The 23,702-nt window shown below is 41.6% G+C and overlaps 1 protein-coding gene across 1 annotated transcript; it reads right to left on the bottom strand.

Annotated features, from left to right (window-relative positions):
• Positions 1-215: 215 nt before the first annotated feature.
• slc22a23 (solute carrier family 22 member 23) lies at positions 216-23,619 on the bottom strand (the record flags this gene model as incomplete). Its single annotated transcript, XM_079244895.1, has 10 exons — positions 216-636; positions 886-1,009; positions 1,183-1,215; positions 1,522-1,748; positions 1,947-2,049; positions 2,803-2,930; positions 3,162-3,348; positions 18,536-18,690; positions 20,966-21,069; positions 23,188-23,619. 10 exons carry the CDS (start codon positions 23,617-23,619, stop codon positions 216-218), a joined length of 1,914 nt encoding a protein of 637 aa, XP_079101021.1.
• Between the last annotated feature and the right edge of the window lie 83 nt (positions 23,620-23,702).

The raw sequence follows: 23,702 nt of genomic DNA, 5'->3' as shown, positions 1-23,702 counted from the left end.
GGCAACTCCTGAATGAATCATTGTCACTAAAAAGTACAGAAATTTCCTGCTGCCATCATCTCAAACCTCACTACAAGAGTTCATCTGGTTCATCCGAACAGTTTTTTTTTTTTTCTCAGGAAAAGTTTTGTGCACGAGTTCAGCGTCCGCTCAGTCAGTTAGTCATCGGTTAAAGACGCAGCAGTTACTGGCACAGGAGACTATTGCTTCGACGCTCACACCCCATTGGCTATGGCACGATTTCCAATGACCTCCCCACCGGTTGCAAGAGCGTAGGAAGCAGGCACCGCTGCCAGAGCGGTGGCTGCTGCCACTGTAGCGCCCCCCGTGGCTGTGAGGTGTAACGGTGTGTCATGGACACGCGAGTAGTCCCTGTCGCATTTGGCAAGAAGGAGGTGCTGCTCTCCTGGGTGGAGCAGGGTCTGACGGGTGAAGGTCTCTCCGTCGGCCAGGCTCTCCGGCAGGGGCTGACCCCTCGGCTCCGGCAGCAGCAGCAGGCAGATGATGCAGAGCAGAGTGCAGCAAGCAAAGATCACGTGATGCAGGAAGTAGCCCTTCTGGTTGTGGAGCTCCATGATGGGTGCAGTAAGCATGCCAAAACCAGCACTAGCCAGGACAAGACCCAGACCACCCCCCCTGCACAGAAGAAAACCACATTTAGTCACAAAGCAGCTCCTCAGACGCCCTGAAGTTTAACTGAACTCTAAAGGAACCAGGCGTCACACCTGCAACTCATAATTTCACCACAAGATGGAGCCATTTAGCAACTTTACCACAAGTCCTTTGACCTAAAATTTATATAACATGCAAAATAATATTTACTTTATAGTACAAGAAACACACATGTTCAACCATTGTATAGTGTTTATGGCCATGCAGCCTCACCTGATGACAGTAGGGGTGATTTCAGCACAAAAGAAGATGCTGAGCGTGCTAACAGCATGAGATGAGAACATGCCGATGATGGAGAAGGCCACAGAGAATTTCCTGTTCAGAGTATCTCGTAGAACTGTTCAGATGAGAGCAATGCGTTAGCTTCATAAGTGCCAGCATGAACCCCAAAAAGCAGCTAATGTTGTATAATCATAGGAAAATTAATTAGTATGAAATCATTAGATTAGCATCGAAGTACATTGAATTAGTATTTTTTTACTATAATAAATAAGCAAATGAAAGATGTACCTGTGTCATGGCGAAGGCTGTACTTTCCAATCACTGGATTTCCATGTGTGAGTGTTGGGGAGTAAAAGAAAGCATTAAGCATTAAGGACAGAACATTGCTGACTCAAAAGAAGCATTAAAAAAAAGCCCTTCAGGAGAATCACAACAGATTGCTACTGGAGTCTGAGATAATGACTACACACAGCAGATGTAGGTCAGGAGCACAGTGAGCGGATGCTCCTGTTATACTGATATACTGTGTATATATACTGTTATACTGGGTCAAATAGATCATACGTGAGCTGTATGGACTGAGTACGACCTTGCAAACAGTCCTTGACTACTTGTATGATTACTCACAGTTAAGGAGACCCAGTTGAAGCAGTGATGCCAGAGCAGTAATGATCATGAAGGTGAGCAGCCCTCCACGCCGACCCATCAACCCCACTGCCGGACAAAGCGCCAGGCAGGTTGCCACAGCAATGCCAGCCATGGTGTAATAGTCAGCGTGGCACAAAGCTGTGGGCTGTGCCTCTGGGTCCATCATACTGCGGGAGAAGCAGTGGTGAATCCCATACCCTGTGAGACTGCACGAACAACACATAAACACAACATGAGAAAGCAGCCAGTGAGGCGGAACCTGAGACGTGCATCTGCCACGGGGATGGGGAGGTTTACGCCTCCACACGTCTGTCTGTGGACAAGCTCAAGTGTAATTCATGCTCTCGACATAATGGATGTTGGCTTTGATCAGCAAAAGAACTGTGCGAACACAACCCACTTACGAGTTGACACACAGCACCACAATGTTTTTCCACAGGTTCCTGGTGCTCATCATCTTCACTACGCAGGTCCTCTGGGGTTTCTTGTGCAGCTCCTGCTCCAGCTCTGGTAGGAAACACGAAACGTACACCTTGAGACCTTTCCTTTTCAGAGGGTAATGAGAAACCGGTGGCTAAGGGACCTCTAACCACGGAGAAGCTAAAGTGTTGTGGTGCCTTTAGATTGATATGACATCATTTTAGCCTTTACATCATCTCTCCGTCTGCTCAGCCACCGAAGGAGAATGAAACAATGAGTTTAACACCCACACAGGGAGGAAGGAAGGTGGGAACAAAATCACCAAAGTCTGAAATAACTAGCTATTTTAACAATAGATTCACCTCTCTTTTTTTTTCTTTTATGAGGACAGAAATGACTATTTTTGCTGTGAAGCTTCTTATTGGATGGTAAAAACATTTAAAGATATCATAGTGGGGTTTCAGCATTTAGCAGAATTTCTATAAATGGGCAACTGATGAAGTTACTAACAGCAAAATAATGGTCCTTTGCTGTCTGACTTTGTGGATCTTGCAATAATTGAATTCATTGATGATCTAAAGGTAATTGCTGTTGCATTTCATCATGTTAACTGTTTGAAAAGTTGTGATTGCAAACATGTTGAGGCCTTCTGAGTCTCTGTACATCTGTCAGTGTCTTGGTATTTGTTGCAAGTTCATTTCATCATACAGGACGGGGCAGCTTGGATGATGAACTGTGGATGATGAGCTGAAATTATTTGCATAATGATGTGAGGAGAGCAATGGAAAGCCAAATGAATTTGGGAGCTTTCATCTTTGTTTTCCCAGAGTCCATCCTCACCTGTAAGAACTCCGCTGGGCTCTGTTGTCATGTCAACCTGGTTCTTTCTGGCAATGCGCAGCATCATGGCTTTGGATCGCTTGTAGTGCTGGGTGGCCAGCAACCAGCGCAACGATTCGGGGAAAATCCTGCATAGAGCAAGGAAAAAAAGAAAAAGGGACAGGAAGGACACAGAGAAACAGACAAAGGGTAAGTGCAAGCAAAAAAAGGAAGAAAACAGCAGAAGAAAGAGAGTATTGTTTCTAAGTTTAGGCTGAGTGCTTCGTACTGTGTAGCGCAGTGTGTTACTGTACAAGCCATCGCCTGGCTCAGTGTGAGAAGAATCTGCCCCCCCTCCACATGCTGGGGGTGGAACTCACCAGACGTAGGGTAGCATCAGAACGAAAGGGCTGATTATGACTATCTGCAGCACCTGCCAGTCATCCCGGTTTGGCCAATGACGGCAAAGAGCAGCCACCCCTGGCATCAGTAGCTGCCCGCCCACCTTCAGAAAGCTGGCCACCATGGTCATGGAGAAACGCCAGCCTGGCAAACAAAGCTCGATCCCTAAATAAAGAGACGGAGAGAGAAGAAGGGTTTTTTTTTTTTTTTTGTGGAAAATATAGATTGTTATGTTGGTAGAGCAGAAGAGATGTGATTATAAACTGTAGGTGTTTAGATGATATTAGCCAAACAGATGACTTGAAAGGATGTGATGTATGTGTTTGTTTAATGGTTCGGCCAGTATTGAATTTCCTCTCTGTGTTATCAAGGGTTCATGTTACCAATCCTTCCCTTGAGAGGGCTCGGATTTAACACCAGGCCTCTTTATGAACTTAAAATGGACTCTAGGTTGAAGCGAGGGGGTTCAGCTGCTCCTTGAGTGTTTCCTTCTCTCTCTTTATTTCCCTCCGACTGGGCTCCCTTCCTCTCCTCTACTGCCTGCTACATGGTACAGTCCAGATGGCCTGGCGCAGATGGCAAGGTCTTCTTGAAGGTGATCATTGTGTTTGAAAGTGGAGGGAGGGAGAAGTGGCATACAAAGCAACCTGTACTGTCACTTATTGAGGAGAAGAAAAGAAGGATGAGGAAAGAAAAGCGGGACGAGAAGGAGCTGAATATAAATGACTTTTCCCTGAAAAGGCTGTGAAAAGTCTGTCTGTTCAGTGGAATCACAAGAGGAATGATAATAAAGATGAGAAAATGAGAGGGTAGTATAGAAGGGGAAAGAAGAACAAGATTAGATGTGAGGAAAATTACATTTTTGTTGGAGAAAGATGGGAAGGAAGAGTTAACAGAACATCCAACTCTTTAATAATCTGCAACAGACACCAAAAATCCTCCCTGCAGGTACCAAAAACCAAGGAAGGAACATTACTCTGATCCATAATCCTTAACTGGCCATCTGCTTCTTCCTCTTCCAGCAGAAAGAAAGTTTGCATCTGCCTCCTACTCAGCGACATCACAGCTTTTACTAAAGCAAGCGAAGAAAAACTGGCATCAAACTAGAAAGCAAATCCATTAAGAGGGTTCAAATTAATTCAAAGACGGAGTTTAATGCTGACGTTTTCGTTTTTTTTTTTTTTTTTTATGGATGTTTTCTGGCTTCTCTGAACTTGCACAAGGTGTTTCTTCCGATTAAAGCTTCATGTTTTCCACCTTCGACAGAAGAAAGTATGTGATACATCCACACAGCAAATCAAGTCTGCAACAAGTCCCTACAGCCACACAAACACATTAGTATATAAACACCGTGCAAGCAGACAGAGATCACTCAGAGCGCCGTGCATTTAGTCGTGTAGACATGGTGGAGTTCAGAGTGGGCATCAGAATGAGGAAGAAAGGGGATTTAAGTGGTTGGTCTGAGTACTTCAGAAACTGCTGATCTACTGGGATTTTCACACACAACCATCTCCAGGGTTTACAGAGAATGTTCTAAAGAAGAGAAAATATCCAGCGAGCAGCAGTTGTCTGGACCAGAATGTCGTTTTGATGTCTGCGATGAGATGCAGACTGGCTGGAGATGATGGAAAGGTTGTAGAAAACCTTTTTCTGGGCCAGAATCAAACATTAATCCTCTCGGTAATCTGTTGTTTTTTTTGTCTTCCTGCACTTTGCCAATTGGCATTGTAATGTTCAGATCAAGCCATCAGACTGAGCCGTTTAATATGGTGGTCATAAGAGGTTTTACATCATCACATTGGTGTGGTCGCAAGAGGAAGGCATGTTGGTTTGGTTGTAAAAAAAAAAAAAAAAAAAGTTTTTCAAGCAATAAAGAGAACGTACGTGAAGCTCCGTCTCTCGATTCATTTATGACTAACAAAAGCTCACAGGCACAAATCAAGAATACAGAGTCTAAAGGGTCCAGCAAGAAATGTTAAAAACCGAACCGGTTCCCCGAATCGAACGCCAGAACTGAACCAACACTTGGATATAACAGGAGCATTCGAGAAGTGGATGAAGCGTAGTCAGCAATAATCCTCTGCAGGGTCCTACAGTTTTATCTCTGGACATTTAAGCTTTTTACTTTGTATGATTGGTACTGTCATGCCTGCATCTTTGAACCATACACAACAGTAAAATAGCTTGAGTTAACTTTTAGTTAAAAGAGTATCCCTATGCTGTTTTGTTTATTCTTGCTTCTCTTTCTTTTATTTTTTGGTAAGACTTTTTTCTTGTCATAACTTGTGTTCTTTTTATATATTCTGTGCTTTCAACTTCCCCGATTCTGAGTATTGGAGAGGTAAGAGGAAACTATTTTAAAGGTTGGACAATAACTAAGACACCTACAATGTTTCCCTTGATGTGAAAGCAGTCATATTTCTGTATGTTATTGGAAGGTTTATGAAAATTCAATAAAAGGAGCATTACGTAACTTTGTGTTATTGTGTAGTTTGACACACTGTATAAAATTCTTTCTATGCCTGGCTCACTAAAGTGTACGTGGTTTTTAGTCTCTCTGTGTTGGACTGGTGACCTGTCCGGGGTGTACCCTGCCTCTTGCTGCTGACATGGACTCCATCTTCCCCTGGATGGATCGCTTGCTGTCTTTCTGTTTGAGGAAACTTTACGAGTGTTTAGTTCGTTTCCACTGATGTCACACATGCAGACAAGAGAAAATCAGCAGCACCTCTGCAAAGGAAATGTGTCCCAAGGCAACAACACACTATGAAAACACTCCCCAGCTCTCAGGGGAGGCGTCTGATCTCACTGACTCTGTAACATCAACACACACACACACACACACACATGCTGGCAAGGACCTTTTGTTCCAGCTGAGTTGGAGAATGGTTCTTCTTGTGCTGATTATCTCACTGCCCCCCATGAGCTTATCTCCCCTCCTTCCTCCCTCCTCTTCCCTTCTGAAGTGGCTCTCACCCACCGTAAATCAGTGGCTCTCACCCACCGTAAATCCAACTCCCACCCCCCTCCCCACCTCTACCCACTCACCCCTCCATCCTCCCCCTCTTTCCATCAAGCAGCTTCTCCTCTGACTCTACATCTGAAAGCAAAGTTGAAAAAGCTTCACAGAACAAAAAGCAGACTAAAGACAAAGAGGAGACAAGAGGAGATCTAATGGTCAAGCTCATCACTGATGACACATGGCTGACAGCTCCATCACACACACACACACACTCTGCTGTGTGTTGTTCCGTCGCTAACCTCGCCTGGGGCGTGAGCACAGAGGAAAGGGACTATTGGTTTTCTAACAGCATGAAATCAGAGTGAGAAGCACGGTCCATGTTTGTGTGGATGATGATGAACAGCCGCCTGCTGCTGCAGACAGAAAGACATGAACTTTACATCTGGTGCTGAAACAGTTTAGGAATCAATGGGACAAGCTACAGAAAAGGAACAGCTCTAACAGTTATTATCCATTATGTCGCGTGTTTTATGCAAAGCATGTTAAGCAATGTTATGTTAAGCATGTTAACTCACTGAAAATGAGGACAGATGGAGAGAGGGGAGGTGTTTTGCATCATGATGGGGAGGAATACCCAGTATGTGACCCTGTTGCAGAAGCCCATATCTCATCTCTTTGCCTTCGATTGTCATGGATCGGATATTTTCTTGCCCGTGTAAACACACCAAAAACTACTTCAGATTTGGGCCACATCAGGATATAATCCAATCAGTATCTGATCTTTCAAATGCGACCGGAGTGTAAACAGCCATGCAGCCTGTATGGGATATACCGGTGCCCGTGACAGGGACAGTAGTACACAGACTGTTTTTGGGTCAGCTGTTTGACATGGCGGAGTCAGGAGAAGGTTTTCAGTGAAGAGTGGGAGGTGTTTGAACTTATTACTATCTGGGGTGATGCTTCCAAACCAAACCAAACTCATCTTCACGTCAAGGAGATGAATGGAAGATGTTATCTCTGCTTGGATTCAGTGCCAACATTAGATAAAGGCACCGAAAGCAGAATTTAAGGAAACACAAGACTTGTTAAAACGGTGGCGGCGCCTGACGGTGAATGTAAGAAATAAAAAGAGTAGAGAGAGAAATGGAGAACTGGACGGGGAAGAGCTAACACAACATTTTGGTCTGAATCATTTAACCTGAAACGTCCTCTAATCATATTCCCACTTGTTTATTATATTTGGACTGAGAGGATGTACTTTATCAGAGATAATATATAATAAACCCCGTAAAGCTTATGAAATGTATTTTCTTATAGCAGCTTTAGCATCTTCATATTCACAAACTTATTATTATTGTTGTTATTATTATTATCATTATTATTATTATTCTAATTATTGGAAACAAAAGCCACCTCAGTGAGAGTGGAATCTTCTTAACATGGCAAAATAAAATAACAGAACCGAAGTTACCCAGAAAATCCCCCCGACTTGTCCGGATCCCTCTCCCCCCTGACTACCAGGTGCTGGTGGTAGAGCTCATTCAGAACTGGTTCCACTTTAGAACAGTAAGAGAACTTTTTAGCCACACCATCAACCAGTGTAGCTGTGTAATGATGCATGTGGGACATTTCATCTAGTTTATCCTGAATTTCCGTGCAGACAGCAGCGCAGGGAGACGGTTTGTTGTCACAGATGCTGTTACAAACAATATCGTGTTTTGTTTTGTTTTTTTTTAACCCTCTTTGCTACGACAACCTTCTTGGTTAAACTATGACTAACATTCATAAAAGGAAATGATATCCACACAGTTTTTTAGCAGGATCCATAAACAGCTGCTAGTTAAAATACCCAGAAATGTATTTAATATATCACAGCAATGCATGTAAATGATGTCATTTTACACATTTTTACATAATATTCCATACTGTTTAAAAATGTACCAGATAGTTTGGCTAAAAGTGTGAAATGCTGTGCAAAGCTATAAAAGTGCAGACTGATAACATGCAGCATGACTTGTTCTGCAGTTAATGCAACTTTTTGTGATTTTATAAGACAGGTCTGCTTGTGACTGAACTGGTAAATGTGGAGTTCACTGCTGCTCTGTGGTGCAGCATGCTCAAACATCAGCTGATTAGATTAAAATTAAAACTGCATGCTCTCTGCTACTTGCTTTGCATTAAATTACACCCTTCATTGGCTCTGAGTTCTGTCCTTCTTCCATCTGAACCATAAAAACCATTGCTGGAGCTGCTTTTGGTGTAAAAATGTCCGTTATAAACAGCAAACATGATGGTGCAGCAGATTTACATGGGAATAATTTGCACAAAAAGCCTTCAAACGACGACAAATATGCTGACTAAAATGTCACCACAGCTGCTAAAATTCCCCACCGAGTCTTGTCTGTGACAAGCCTCCGAGACACAATCAGGGAACTGTAGATACTGTCTCCTCATAAAACGTTGAGATCAAATGATTAACTGATAAACAGCTTCGTTAATCACTGGATTTTATTGAAAGTAACAGAAGAACATGCTCTGTAGATTAAATGATGTTTTAGATGATCTCTTAATAAGTTTTTTCTTGAAGCCTCTGCTTTTCTCTGTTTTTCTCCAATTTAAGTCTGGATATGTTTGAGATTCGAATCGATCATCAGAAACAAGCAACCAACATCAGATCAGTGCAAACTCTGGAAACTTGTGATGAAAATGTTTTTTTAAGAGACTACTTAAAAAATAGATGATGGAAAAGCTGTTGCTGCCTCAGAGAAGACTTCACAGACCCGGAGGAATGAGAAAAGCTTTGAAGGTTTGAAAAGGGCACGGCGTGACAGAATTACTACCCTGCTGAGTCAGCAGAAGTCATCTCCCTCAGGTCAGAACACACACACATTCACACATCCAGGCTGACTGTCTTTGCCATCACTTGCAAGACGCAGCAAGAACGGAGCCAAAGATTAAGCTTGATTTACTGGAGTAAATTCAACTGCAGCCAGTAAATGGACTTATAAACGCTCCGCCAGGATACACACATCTGTTCATTGGGGCTAAAAGATCACGGCAGCTCGTTGGTCTGTGCATTAATCCCTTCATTTCCTCACCTGCTGGATGTAAATGTTACTCATAAGGAGTAATCTGGAGAAAGTGCAGGTGTGAAAACTTTGTGTTGTGTTGTTACAAACCCTGAATGGAGGGAGAACTTTTGCACGTCCAGAACCGCTGTCATGCCTTTAGTGAAGAATTACATTCAGGTGCAAACAACAAACATGACAAGGTCACTGAAAAGTCACGTTAACACAGTTTCACCTGAGCAACGAGGGAAGATAAGACTGCTAAAACGTTCTGTTTCATGACAGGTTTTGTCCGTCATGCAGAACGGTCACCATCTTCCTGGGTCCAAAACACATAGAGGAGCCTTTTACAGAGCTCAAGGTCAAGGATCTGGTTGCAGCTTTCATCATGCTCATGTCAGGGCAAAATGTTCGCAGTGTGCAGTCTACGATGCTCACATCCAATGAAGCATTCAGGTACCAACTACATAAACCAGAAAGGTAAAGATCCCCTTCATGTACAGGTCACACAGACGGTGCACATGGACGGGTCCTTCCGTATGGAAACTTTTTAAAATAAGTTTTTTATTTAATGACATCATCTTATCTTTAAGTTAATATGGCAATATAATTGCATTACTTCATGTGCAATCAACCTTCTGCTGCAGCATGTTTGCAAACCAGAACCTTGATCTGGATTTCCCATCAGGCTTAAATCTCAATCAGTCCCTGGGGGCAAGTTTGAGTCAAGCTGGGACCAAAAAAAAGTTTTTATTAAAGGCATTTTGCATCTTTTAGACTATCTGGGACCTCCTTTAGCAGTCAGGCTGAAGACCTCATTATCTGTCAACGTCATCTTTTCATTTGCTAATCCAAGCTTGTGTAACTGTTGCTCGTTTGCATCTCCATTTTAAAACTGCATTTACATCTAAAATGACATAAACCATTTAGCAAATAAAGATCTGAGGGAAATACATTATTCTGAAGCTATGTTTCATAACACAGAATTACATAAAACAATGCCGTTTCTCAGCTGAATCATTTCACTTTAGTTTCAGTTATTTTCTTTGCACACTGTATCACATTTAGATGTTTATTTGTGTGCTGAGAAAGCTGAAAACAAGAGCAAACATGCAAACGACACTCACCAAACTGTTCAAAGGACAAGCTAGTTGTATTGTGCATTAAAAACGATGTCTTTTATAAAAGAAAAAAGAGCAGCAAGCTTAATGTGTAATAATAGAAGACAAACTAAACATCTAATTGTAATAAAATGATAAAGTACATCATTTAATTGCGACATTATCATGTTTATAGTGATGCTCTTGATGGAAAAAGCCTGATTTCACTGAACCGTATCCTCTTCAGGAAAGAGGCTTCTTTTCCAGCACAGAAAAGGTGAGTGTTGTGACTCTGAAGCAGTTTAAGATGGTAGGAGATGTGTGTTTATGGCATTTGTCCTAATCTTTTAATATTTTGCAGAGGAGCAGTGGGCAGTCGTGTTTGCATGATGGGATTAGAGCGGTAATCTGTTCTGAAATAGAGGGAGAAAAAAAACACAAGATGCATCAAGAGGACACTTAGGTAAGTGCTACATAACAAGTCTCTGCAGAAAGCATGCAGTAGCCATATTTTAACACATCCACACACACACACACACACGCACAGTAGCATAAGAAGACCACACTAGTTTCTTCTGACGGTGACGGTGGAGTTTATTATGTGTTGTGTGCTGCAGAGAGATAACAGAATGATGATACATTTCAAATGAGCTCATGGAAATGATCAAATGTGTGTGTGAGAGAGCTGGTGGAAATGAGATGGTACAGCACGAGGGAGAGGAGCTGAGGAGGAGGAGGAGGAGGGAGGCGATGAATGGGTGTGAGGCAAATGGAGGTAAAATGCAGCGAGCCTGAGAGATGCTGGATTTAGAAGCAGAAAGTGGGAGAATATGTCTGATGCTCAGACAGGATGATACACAGAATGCTGCCGCCACAGCGCACACACACACACACACACACACACACACACCCACACACAAGCACTGCAAATTCATCCATAATACAACACATGCACACACTATATGCTTGTTTTCTAAATTGTCAGCGCGACCTCCTTCCTGCTGCAGCCAGTTTACCACTCAGCAGTCTAACAGGCTTTACGTGCCCCTGCTGCGCCTCAGCATCTGCTCCGACTGTACAGAACGGCTCTAAGATGGGTTTGTTTTGGCTCTCTGCTGCAGCTCATTGGGTTTGAAGTGAAGCATGACTTTTGGATTAAATTGCTGGTGTTGAGCTTTAATTTGAGGGGGTTTACGTCTGTGATGGGTGTAAACATCTGTACACATCTCCTTTTTGCTTTGGCAGAGCGAAGCACAATAATAATGCTTACATAAAGGCAACCAATTTAGAAACACACAGCACTCTGCTGGACTTGTAGGCTTAGTCACGTGACCTAAATCCAATAAGTCATGTGTTTCCTCGACTGAAACCTGAACTGAAAACAAAAAATACCTGAGACAAGCAAGAAACAGTCATAACTGCTGTTATTGTTATAGGCTTTTTTTTTTAATATTAACCACATTTCTGAAGATAAATTAAGGTGGAATCCCTGATAGTTGACAAAATAATTGTTTAATCTTCAGTTAAGTTTAGATACCAACAGAAAAAAGTACATAGAAGTACTAATTACTTTTTAAAAATAATCTTAACCTTTTAATGGCGTATGTAATATATTTAATATTTGATCGTATCACCAGACCTTTTGCATCACTTTGTAGTAAAAACTTTGCTCAAAACCCTGTTGGACGCAATCTTCTGCCCCCTTTTGTACTACAATGATTTTGTGACATATGGAAATATAAATAATATTTTTGTTGTTTTGGGGTTATTTTGTTGGAAATAAGAAGGAATTTTTTTTTACATTTTGTATTTTGTTTAAAGGGCCAGATAAAGATGTTTTTCTAGGGAAAGTCTTTAAATGATCAGAAACATCCCAATAAAAATATGTACGTAATAAATGTATTTGTCCAATTAAAATTATTGGAATATTAATTCAAACATCCAGCTATTTCATGTAGATATGCTTTTTTTTTAATGTTACCAGCAGTAAATTAATTCAGTTTGTTCCTTCCTAAATCAAGACTGTTACCTTTTTAGACTTCATCCAAAAGTCAAAGTTATCTTGTGCGAAATATTAAAAACTTTTCCAAACACAATGAGTTCAATATAAATATTCCAGAGCTGTAATTTCATTCAGTAAGCTCTTAAAATGAACTGTGGAAGATAAACTGTAAAAATCCTGAAATATTTTCATGATTTCTTACTGCTGAAGGTTTGAGTCAGGATGTCAGTGTGTAAACTCTGCGACCAGTTTGGATAAAGTTTTCTTTTATCTCCATCCAAATGAGATCCAACTCCCATCTTGTCTGATCCTCTGACTCTTTGTGTGTTTTCCTGCTGGACCTTTTCTATGTGATGTTGCTCCATTCCCACATCTCTGCTCAGATCTTCAGGATGTGACATCCTGACCACGGCAGATCTTACGGACCTGCTTATATGGGAGTCTTATTACTGACATGTCAAAGATGAATTTAAACTAAAAGAATCCATAACTTTGTTAATAACTTGGGGAGTGTGAATAAAATGATTATACAATTAAAATCAGTTTTTAATGATATCTATTCACTTTACTAAAGGAATTGCTGTGACCTCTGATTGAAACCTTTAGGTTTTTGTGCCCATTTTGAGAAAGGCAACTGGTCAGAGGGCGATATAAGGAAAGACTAAGTGGAGGTTTTTTTTTAAGAAATTGAAGGTTCATATGTACGAAATGCAGGATCATATCTATCAGCTAATGCTAGAGCCGACATAAGACGCAAAAACAAAGAGTCAAAAGAAAATTCAGGAATGCTACAGTAAAAAAAATCATAAATACTGATTTTTTTCCCAAACAGACAAAGGGAAATAGCCGAGAGGCACGCAACCTTTTCTCATAGACAGGAATTTAGCTTCCCTTAAGATGAAGCTGGTCATTAGATTAGTGGGTGGATGGTGTTTGAGATAGCTGCTATCTACCACTTGACCACCAGAGGTCAGTAACACTCACATACACTGTTACTGTCCTTTAAAATGACTGTATAAATTTATCTTATTCATTAGCTAAGACACTTTTAAGACCATAAAAAACAATAACCAATGTTTAGACATCACCAAACGCCCCTACTGATGTGCACACCTAATGTTAAAAACTCTCAAAATGTCATCGTTCTGCAGGATTTACTCACTGTGGAAGAACGACACTTTGACCTTGCAGCCTTTTTTTTAGCTGTTTTAAATCCATTGTACTGGATCGCAGTCAGTCTGACAAAACACTGTGTCACTGCCAAACCACGGATCGACTGTTTCCGTCCTGCAGTGTGACACTTTACCCCGCCACTAGCAAACAATGCAAAGTACGTTAAACAAGAGATGCAACATTCAGTGTCCTCTGTTTCAGTTTGCGGTAATGATTCTCTGCAAGGTGAGTTTCATCTCCTCCTTCATGTCTTAGTGCAGTAAACAGGTAATGACATTATTATCTACTGTCATAACATTAATTCGCTTCAAAGACCACCTCCTACTGTATGCACATTCCCCTCACGCAGCCAACACCTCACACAAACACCTTTTTGTTGCACTTCAAAGTGCTCGCACACAATCTGTTCTGGCATATAAGCAGCAAAGACACAACACACAAAGTTGTTAATGTATTCAGCTGTGAACACACAAATAAGTGAAATGCAAAATAACTACCAGAAAATATGGATATTTTTCTTTGTAAACTAAAAATGTGTGAGAAAATGCATAAAGGAAAAGAGCTGCAAACACAAGAAGAAAATCATGTTGGATCTACATCAGCATGAAGACGCTGCAAATTGCCTTGAGTTACTTGTATATATATATATATATACATACATATATATATATATATATATATATATATATATATATATATATATATATATATATATACATATATATATATATATATGTATTTTTTTTTTTTTTTAAAATAAAATAATCAAAATATTGTTGTACTGCTTATATTTGTTAAAGTGATGTTTGCAGGCTAACCAGGTGACCAGCAAACAAACCAAAATAGTTAAAGTTGTGCAGGAAAAATGAAAACCGCTTTGTGTTATTTAAATGTTTACAAGCAAGTCTATCTAAAAATACATTAAAAAACAAAAAAAAAAGCTGACACAAGTGAGGACATAGATTAAAAATGTAAGATTTAGGTTCCAAAATCCAGAACAATCTGCTACTTAACGCAAGCTTCGACAGCAGGAGTGCTTAAAACTGGTTCTGAAGCCGCCGCCCTGCAGGATTTGATGATTACTGCAGCTTCTGAATCAGCTTGATGGGTCTGCATGCTCTTCAAAACTGTTGAGGAGAGCCATTTAATTTGAATCAGGTGTGTTGGAGCAGGGAGACATAAAAAACATGCAGGGTTAAGCCCCAGAGGAGCAGTTGAAAGTGGTTATGATTAAGACCCTTCCTGACAAATCCTGCATTGTTTCTGCTCCTGTAAGGAGTTGAGTGTTTTTTAGTGTTGTTGCTACATGTGTCTGGCAAAATACACAACCAGCAAGTTGGCTGTCATGGTCTAACTCAGGGGTGGGCAACTCCAGTCCTCGAGGACTAATGTCCTGCAGATCTTGTGGGTTTCCCTGCTGCAACACACCTGAATCAAATCAATGGGTAATTAGCAAACTATGGCGGAGTTTGATGTCAAGCTTTGCACTTCTAATTAAAGCTGATGTTTGTCAGGTGTGTTGCAGCAGAGAAACTCCTAACATTTGCAGGACTGCAGCCGTCGAGGACTGGTGTTACCCTCCCCAGACCTAGATTCCTCCCAGGAACCCAGTCTATGTCTCCATCATAAAGACCGCAGGACATCCTGGTGAGTCATGTTGAAATCAGTTCATTTCACATGCTGTTCATGGTTCTTGTTCAGCAACTCCAGTCCTGACACATAAAGAAATCAGAGCTTTTGTGGCCCCTTGAGCTTAAATTTACCCACAAGGCAGTAGACGTTAAAAGAAAAGGACCTTTAACTAACTGGAGTAAAGTCTCGAACATGCTTGACTGAGCTCCTCTCGATCTCAACAAAAGGTTAAAAAGCCACTTTCTTTCTTTTTTTAATGACTTCACGTGGATCCCTGAAGTAACCTGAAGCTTCTCCTTTTAAAGGATAGGAACGGTGAAAACAAGACAAACATGCCCAACGATCAAGAACACGAGTTACGACGATCACCGCTTCAGTGGTTGCCGTTATACTGAACTAATGAGGCGGATGGCATCTCGCATGAATACAAGCAGAACCATTTAACACATTTTCTGCCTCCCGGTAGATTTATTGATGTTCTGCATTTAAAAGCGATCCATAAGAAGTCAGTTTCAACATGGCTTCCTCTAATGGTTCTGCAAATGGTTAGAAAAAGGCAGAAGGCTGGTCAGAAAAATGTCCAATACAAAGGTCAAATATTAAATAGAAATAATATTATTGTTATACCTGGGTGCACAGGGTTAAATGGTGTCAAGGTGCTGAATAAATCAACCTGTTATGGGCAAAATATGTTTTATCATTTAAAATAAGTTCATGTGGAATATTTTAAACCACAGATTGACTGATTGTATTGAGGATGAAATGTTTCCACATCAGAAAGCCGACCATGATGACTTTCACCCTGACCTGCTTGCATTAAATATTATTGCAAAACTAAAGCCGATGGTATTTAAAAATCCGCCTTAGATGTTTTGCAAATGAAAATGTTTCTAATAAAGTTTATTTTTCATTGTAAATAAAATGTTGTTTTAATGTTGTAACTAAAACCGTTATTTGTTTCAATAATTATTCAAAATTTGTCAGTTTTGCTTGAAGTTAAAGATGCAATTAAAGCTACTGGGACAACGTTGTTGTTGTAGTGTTGGATTACAAAAACACTTAACATTAAAAAATGTTAAGTGTTTTTGTAATCTCTAACCTTCATGCAGTGTCCCTGTCTTACTGTAACGTGTGTTTCCGGGCGTGTATACAACCCGCTCCCCTCTGCCCAGGTTCTCTGGCGGTGACCAATGCTGACCCAAACCCACTATCATCCGTCTTTAATCTATCTGTATTTACATCACAGATAAAATCTCATTCCCAGGAGTCTCTGCAGACAGTTCTGCCGCCTCCATTTTGTTTGTTTGTTTTCAGAAGCAGTTCATTTGAGATGTATCAGGGACCCCTGGTGAGGCGAGGAAAGCCCACCCCTCCGCCCCAGCTTCACGCATAATGTATGACTAATCTCACTGTGGCATAAAAGAGAGAAGAGGCCCACAGAGGGTGAGAATGGGGGGGGGGGGGGGGGGGGGGGGGGGGGGGGGGTTTCTCTGGAAAATAAAAACGTTATTGGCCAGTTTAGTGTCAGTCTGAACTCTGTGGCCAGTGACTCCTCCACTGAGCCCTGAAAGGGGGGCTGAAATGCATAATGTGGAGAGTGAAAAACAAGTCCAAGCTGATCTAAGCCACAAACCTTCTGGATAAAATCCCCTCTTTTCTTATCACTTCTGCTGATATCAAGAGGAAAAGCTCCTGCAGTTGGGCTGATGTTTTTATTTAGAGCCTCAGGGTCGGAGACCCACTGAGAAAACCCAACACTAAGCATCCAGGAGATCAGCACTTTTACACTGTTTTCCCTCAGAATTTCCTTTCAAAAAGAAATTCTGAGTGTGTGTGTGGGACAATATGTGTGACATAAGAGTGTTCTCTGCAGCCTTTTAGCATGCCGGTGCCGTCACAGAGCACGACTGTCCCTAGCAACTAATGCAGCTGCAAACGGCCGTTCAACAGGGATAAAAACATCTAAGTATTTCTACTCATCAGCTCATTCGGGGCATTTTGACTTCCCTTCAGGATATTCCTTCCATATCACTTTCTGACTGTATCCTACCACATCTCCTAGGAAAATACACAACTTTGTTTTATTTATTTCTAGGCTTTATGTGTCCGTTACTGTACCAATAAATACATCTTTATAAAACAGCTGATACAGATACGACTGAAACAAATGGTGTATTAATCAGTTCACTGGCAGAAGATCTGCAAGCATCTGTGACAGCCTCGATGAAAATCTGGTCTGATGAGTCTCCATTGCTCCACGTTCAGATGGGAGACTCAGAATTTGCTGGAAACATGAAGGCATTGGTTCCATCCTGCCATGGATCAGCAGCTCAAGCTTGCTTTTAAGTACTTGTATGTGAAGTACCATGGCTGCTGGATGTATTTTGTGTTTGGTTGAAGCAGTCTTTGTGCTCGTCCTGAGAAAATAAGCCAAGGATTCAGACTCTGCAACATGGGAGTCACCTCTGGGGGCAGCGTTGGGACCAATGTCATGTAAAGTATGAGGATTAATAGTGGAAAACCAGACACAGTGTGCTTCATTTGAAGGTGTCATTATTTTCTGTCAATGATCTCAAAATGAACCAAATACAAATTTGGCAACTGTATCTCTAATATTCCCCCCAGTTGAACCGTATGTGAACCGTCACACTCACAATACAGCAGGCTGGATATGCAAACAGCAAGTATACTTTCAGTTAGATGGTGCTGTGGAGATTTTCTGGTCCTACTTTGGTCTCTTTATGGTTTAACCTCCACAGCCAACCTGAGTCCTGCTGCTGACCATGTCCATCCCTTTCTGAGCACAGTGTAGCATCTTCTGATGGAAACTTCCAGCAGGATGATGCACCATGTCACAAAGCTCACATCATCTCCACCATGACGATGAGTTCACTATCCTCCAACGGCCTCCACAGTCACCAGATCTACATCCAGCAGAGCACCTTCGGGATGTGTAGCCAACAAATCTGCAGCAGCTGTGTGATGATTCATGTCAACATGGAGCAAAATCTCTGAGGAACCTTTCCAACACCTTGTTGAATCTCTCACACCAAGAATTAAGGCAGTTCTGATGAATATAGGGGGTCCAGCACGGTGTTGGTGGGCATTTATGACCACACAATGATCCCAAAACTCCAGACAGCTTGTGATATCCTCCGTTCCTTTCCAGGCGTTATAAAACACAGGATATTGAACTTTCAGTAATTGAGAGATTTTAGATTAATCTTTTTTATCACTAACCTGAGGATAGAAAGTGAGATACAAACAGAAGAATGACAAACCAAAGAAATACAAGAAAGCCATCAGCAAAAAGTAACTCGAGCGGAAAAAGCATCAAAAGCGAGGAGTAGAGGACAGAGAGGAGATGCAGGGGAGAGCTGCGGGTAGGCGTGAGGAGGTGAAAGCTTGTACTTACTGAGCACGTAGAGGGAAAGAGCGAGGCCCGCCAAGCAGAAACCCTCAAAGAAACGCAAGGTGCTGAACATGGTGACATTTACAGAGAAGGCAACAGTCAGACCGAACACCAGCATGAAAAGCACCGAGAGAATCAACACCGGGTGTCGGCCAAACCTTTGGAACAGACAGAGAAGAAGAAAAGTGTGTAAATCGAATGACAGAGATCATCTGCTTCATTGTTTCCTTCCAACTCTGTGGACCTCCTGTTTTTAAACGGGTCGGGAGGTCGTTGGGTCAGGTCAGAGCTGAGGCCTGCATGTTTCTTTACATAGCTTCCATTGTTTCTGATCCGACACACAATGCAGGGATTTTTTTTTCCCACGATACAGCTCAGGTTGGCCAAAGGCTGCAGACGTGACCACAGTAAATTCAGTGGTTGTCGTGGCCAGATGAGATCAAATGCAAACTTTTAGGAGCCAGCGCACCTCCTTGGTGATCTGACCCTCATGTAGAATAGATTAAATACATGTATAATGCACAAGCAAATGTGTCCTCGGCCACGTTGAAGGACAAATCACACAGAGGTGGCTGCTTTAAAATTCTTCAACAAACACCTTTTTTCACCAGAAAAGCAAATCTGGGAAGCGATCCTTCCTAAAAGCAGCGAAGTGAACGAACTCAGCTGATACGGTTCGTCTTTAGTCATTCAGTGGAAGAAGTAGCTTCAACTAAATCTTTACCTTCAGAGAAACTGAAGAAGGTTTCAGTAGAAAACAGAACTACTTTAGGAACAACGTCCATCTTTGGGAATATCTGGGATAATATAACTGGGAAGATGTCAGTGTTTCCAGTTCAGACCAAACTTACGTAACTGGTGAGCAACTCTTTTTTTTTTTTCCAGGTCATGCAGGTTTTTATCAAGTAAAATGTCCTTCAGAAAAGGCGAAAACCACCTAAAGCAAGCTTATAAACTTTTTTATGCATTAGCAGATTTTTTTTTTTTTTTTTTGCAATTTCTACTGTTTCCATCTTTCTTTTCTTATTCATGTTTTCTAAACGCAAATCAAAAAATAGTAGACAGGGGTGCCACAATGTTGGTCGGATTATTTATATAAGAGTTTCATGTTTATTTCAGGGAATTTGCGACAGTCCTCCTGTGACTGGATCATCCAGGACGAATACGAAGGCCTTGACATGTTGGTTCCAGCCGCAAACGTGACAAGTAAATATGTTTTGCTAAGTTTCCTTTACAAGTTATACACCATTGGAAAGCTCTGATTCTGGAAATGTGAACAATAGATAACATCAGTCAGGTTCAGATTCAGTAAAGACTTATTTCTGACCAGTTGCAGTTTGTGTTTCTCACCAGTAGCAGATGGCACTGCAACAAAAACACTCCTGTTATATCAGCAGGGTCCAGTAAAAATAGCCCAACACAAGTCTTTCATGCATAAAAACCTGTTTCAGGTGGAAACTGAGGAATTTACATGTAATGTAGTTTCATATTTGGTTGTAAAATGAGGTGCTGGGGTTAGTACAAAAACAATCATACTCTCATCTCAGTAATTTAAACACACAACCAGGGTATCCCATTCTTTGATATCATCACTTAAAGATCATGTAACAGCAGATTATCTCAACTTGTGCGCAGAACAATAAGTTATTTTATACATTAGGAGGGTCCTGCTGCATCCTCTAAATGTAAGGCTTAAAAACTGCCAGAATGTTCATAAATGAGGAGGATTAAGTGGTTTTTGGTGGATTTGGTTCACTGCTGTGTCGAAACAGCAACGTGCCAAAAGTCTCAGCGCTAACGGCAAAATTGGATTTTTAATGAGTAATAACTTCTGTCTATGTCTATGAGTTTAGAGAAAGAAAAAGACAATACTTTTATTTTACAGATTAATTCATTTTGACAGCCCTGATTAAAACTTAAAGACTTATAAGGAGTTTTCATGTGATTTTACACCTTTATAGCATTGGAAAATTAACACATAATAATCTTAATAATTCAAATCTTAAAAATCTTTAAAAAAAAACAATTAAAATTGTGTGTTTTTTACAGTAATTGTGGAAAATCTGTAATCATGACATCCCTAATGCCAGCTACTATCTTCAACTGATACCACAGGATAATGAAGAGAATGTGAACTTCTGTTTATCTGGTCTAACAGATTCAGCCTCTTTTAGCATCGTTTAAATGAGCTGAAATGGGAACAAAAAGCAAGAAAAAAACGTTTTAAACACAGCAGAAAACCTGAAACTGCACCAGAGGGAAGGATTAAATGGAAATGCACCAAATGTCAGTAATAACTGTGTGTGCATGGGAGGTATTTAAAACACAGGGTTGATATTTACAACAGTTTAAGGGTTTGTTTGCGTGTTAAATGATATAAAATGAAGAAAATCCGGAAAAAGCAGCAAAACAGAAAAGGAGGAAGCAGCTTACCAGTCGGCCATGACACCCATCACCAGGTAGCCGAATATGGAGCCCACCAGCAGGGAGAACTTGGCGATGTGAACCTTCCAGGCCGAGTCACACACCAGGTTCCACTACAACGGATAAAACGAGAAGGGAGATCAGCATCTGGTAACTTTTCAGCGTAAGCCACACACACGCCAACATGAAAAGGAATTAAACATCAGGAGCTGAAACACTTTCAACATGTAGGCTGCAAAGAAACAAAAAGAGGTGAGGAATTCTCCGCTTTCTGACTCAACGTGTGCCCGATGAATGAAGTATGAAATACTGGAATCTACATCTTCAAAGTAAATATAACCTTGTGTGTGTGTGTGTGTGTGTGTGAGAGAGAGAGAAAGCAGCGTGAGCTGGAATGTGTGAGCGTGTCTATACAAGCAGGAATCGATAGTTTTCTACTCTCTCCTCTGAGCCCATGGGTCAGTGAACACATCGCTGCAGCTCTCAGCATCTGGAACGTTGCCACGGACGCATGCGGAAGCACGACATGTTCTCTATCTGTGCACAACCTTGAACGTTGCAGAAAGGAGCCTGGCTGGTGGACCCGTTTAGCCCAGTGTGAAAATATCACTGGTGTTTAACCATAATTTACACAGCTCCCTGCAGAGCCTCCAGCTGTGCAGGAGAACTGAGAGGAGGAAGGAGGGGAGGCAGTTATGGGTTTTGCCTTTTTTATGTTGGTGATGAACTGGCCACAGCTGCACACGTGGAGAGTTCAGCCAGCGTGCGTGTATCATCCACAGACTATTAGACACAGACATTATTCACGCTGGCACAGCAGAACATTTACACATTTCTGCTCTCTTCATTAAATTCAAGTGAAATATTTTGGTCAGAAAAGTTTGTATTTCACACATCTGCATGCAGGGTTGACCCATGAAGGGGTCAAGTGAACCTCAGGAGCCTCTCTTTTCAGATCAACCTCTTTTCCTTTCAATTTCTGATGCCACAGTGTTTTCTTTTTATTTTATAAATTGTCTTGTCCAGCATTTAAGCAAGCAGACTGATGTTCTGGATGCTGTGTTCTGCTGCTTTTATAGATATAATGATCCCCTTGTATTTCTTTATTCTTATTTTATTTTTCTATTTGTTTTGGATAATTGTTAGTCTTAAAGAGTTTATGCTGCTGGACCGGACCGGAGAGGATAGAAGAGAGACAGAAAGAGAACAGAAAACAAAGCAGCTGAGGTCACAATGCTAAAAAAGGGAAAAAATACTAATTAACATTGCATTTTTATATATATATATATATATATATATATATATATATATATATATATATATATATATATATATATATATATATATATATATGTATGCAATATGCATTTTCAAATAAATAAATACAGAGAAGCCTAAAGATATCCACATATTTCACCAGTTTAAAATAAAAGGAAGGATTTGCTGCTTAGAGATATTTTTAAAATGCTAAAAATTCCCTTCAATCCTTTCTTCGTCATAAATGTTGTGCATTTGGTTTCTAGAAACTCCAAAATGTAGCGCTTTGAGGGCACTTATGAAATGATTGGAGGGCAAACATTTAGTTGTTTAACACACCATCCTGTTCACCTTCTATCTTTTTTCAGATTTTTGCACTGAATGGCATCAGATCCGTGTCTGCACTCCTCTGATATTTGGAAAAAAATCTCCTCCCTGCAGCAGAAATGCAGGAGGACTCCTGCAGTCCCTGCACTTCAAAGATGCTCTGATCTTATCTGCTCCTGCTGCACTGCTAGAGGTTTTCTATGAGATTAAAAATGACGGATTTGCTGTTTGTTTGTTTATTTATTTATGCCAACATATCTACATTAATTCACTCAGTCTGTTATAGGTTATATTGTAGTTTTAAGTTAGTTTTTTGTTTCATTTAAAGTGACGCAGATGTCTTTATTCTGTCCTCAGTGATATTTTATGACGTATATAAGAGTCTTGCAGTGATTAATGACATCACCATGAATAATTTAGCTATAAAACGCAATATATCAGCCAGCAACAACGCGCGCGCGCGCGTGCATCCCTCTCAGATGGAGGTCAGTGGGCGACCTGTCACTCAGCTGTGTTTGCACGTGCGCTTCACGCTCCTCAGTCCGGCTGCTGACTGGAAACCGTGATGAAGGCACGGGATGGTGAGGATGATGATGGTGACGGGGAACACAGTGTATGTTCTGTACAGTAGCTCTGTGAATCGTTACCTTGGTAACCACATTCTGGCTGAGTCCCGTCTGCAGCTCGAGCCTCCACTCCTTGCACGCGCACAGCGGTCCGCTGCCGTCGCCGTACTCCTCTCCGGTGCCGTTTTCTTTGGCTTGCAGCGCGTGCGCGCCGCTGGGGGGGACCGTGACGGGCAGAGATGACACGGTCCAGTTGCTGTCGTTACCCAGGGGCTGCACGCACGTGCCATTGGGTTGCGCCAGGAGAAAATAATCCGAAAACTGACTGAAGCCGATGAACAAAGCCGGTATCCAGGTCAGGAGCACGAGCTGCTTCTGGTGCTTCCCGAAGCCCCCCAGAGACGGCAGCACGCAGCCGTCGATGTGCGGCAGCAGCCGGGGCGCCGCGCGCTCCAGCGGCGTGAAGCCGTTCTCGGACGGGTGGTCGTGCGCGTCCGGCCGGCTGCCTGCCATCACGACCCGGCCACAAAGACAGCCGCGGCGCGCACGTTCAGTCCCCGCTCCGCTGCTGTCCGCGCGCTCCCCCTTAAACCCTT

This window comes from Telmatherina bonti (assembly GCF_933228915.1).
Source record: "Telmatherina bonti genome assembly, chromosome: 8".
NCBI classification, from domain to species: domain Eukaryota; kingdom Metazoa; phylum Chordata; class Actinopteri; order Atheriniformes; family Telmatherinidae; genus Telmatherina; species Telmatherina bonti.
Note: the sequence above shows the minus strand (reverse complement) of the source record. Positions and strands in the feature narration are given on the sequence as shown.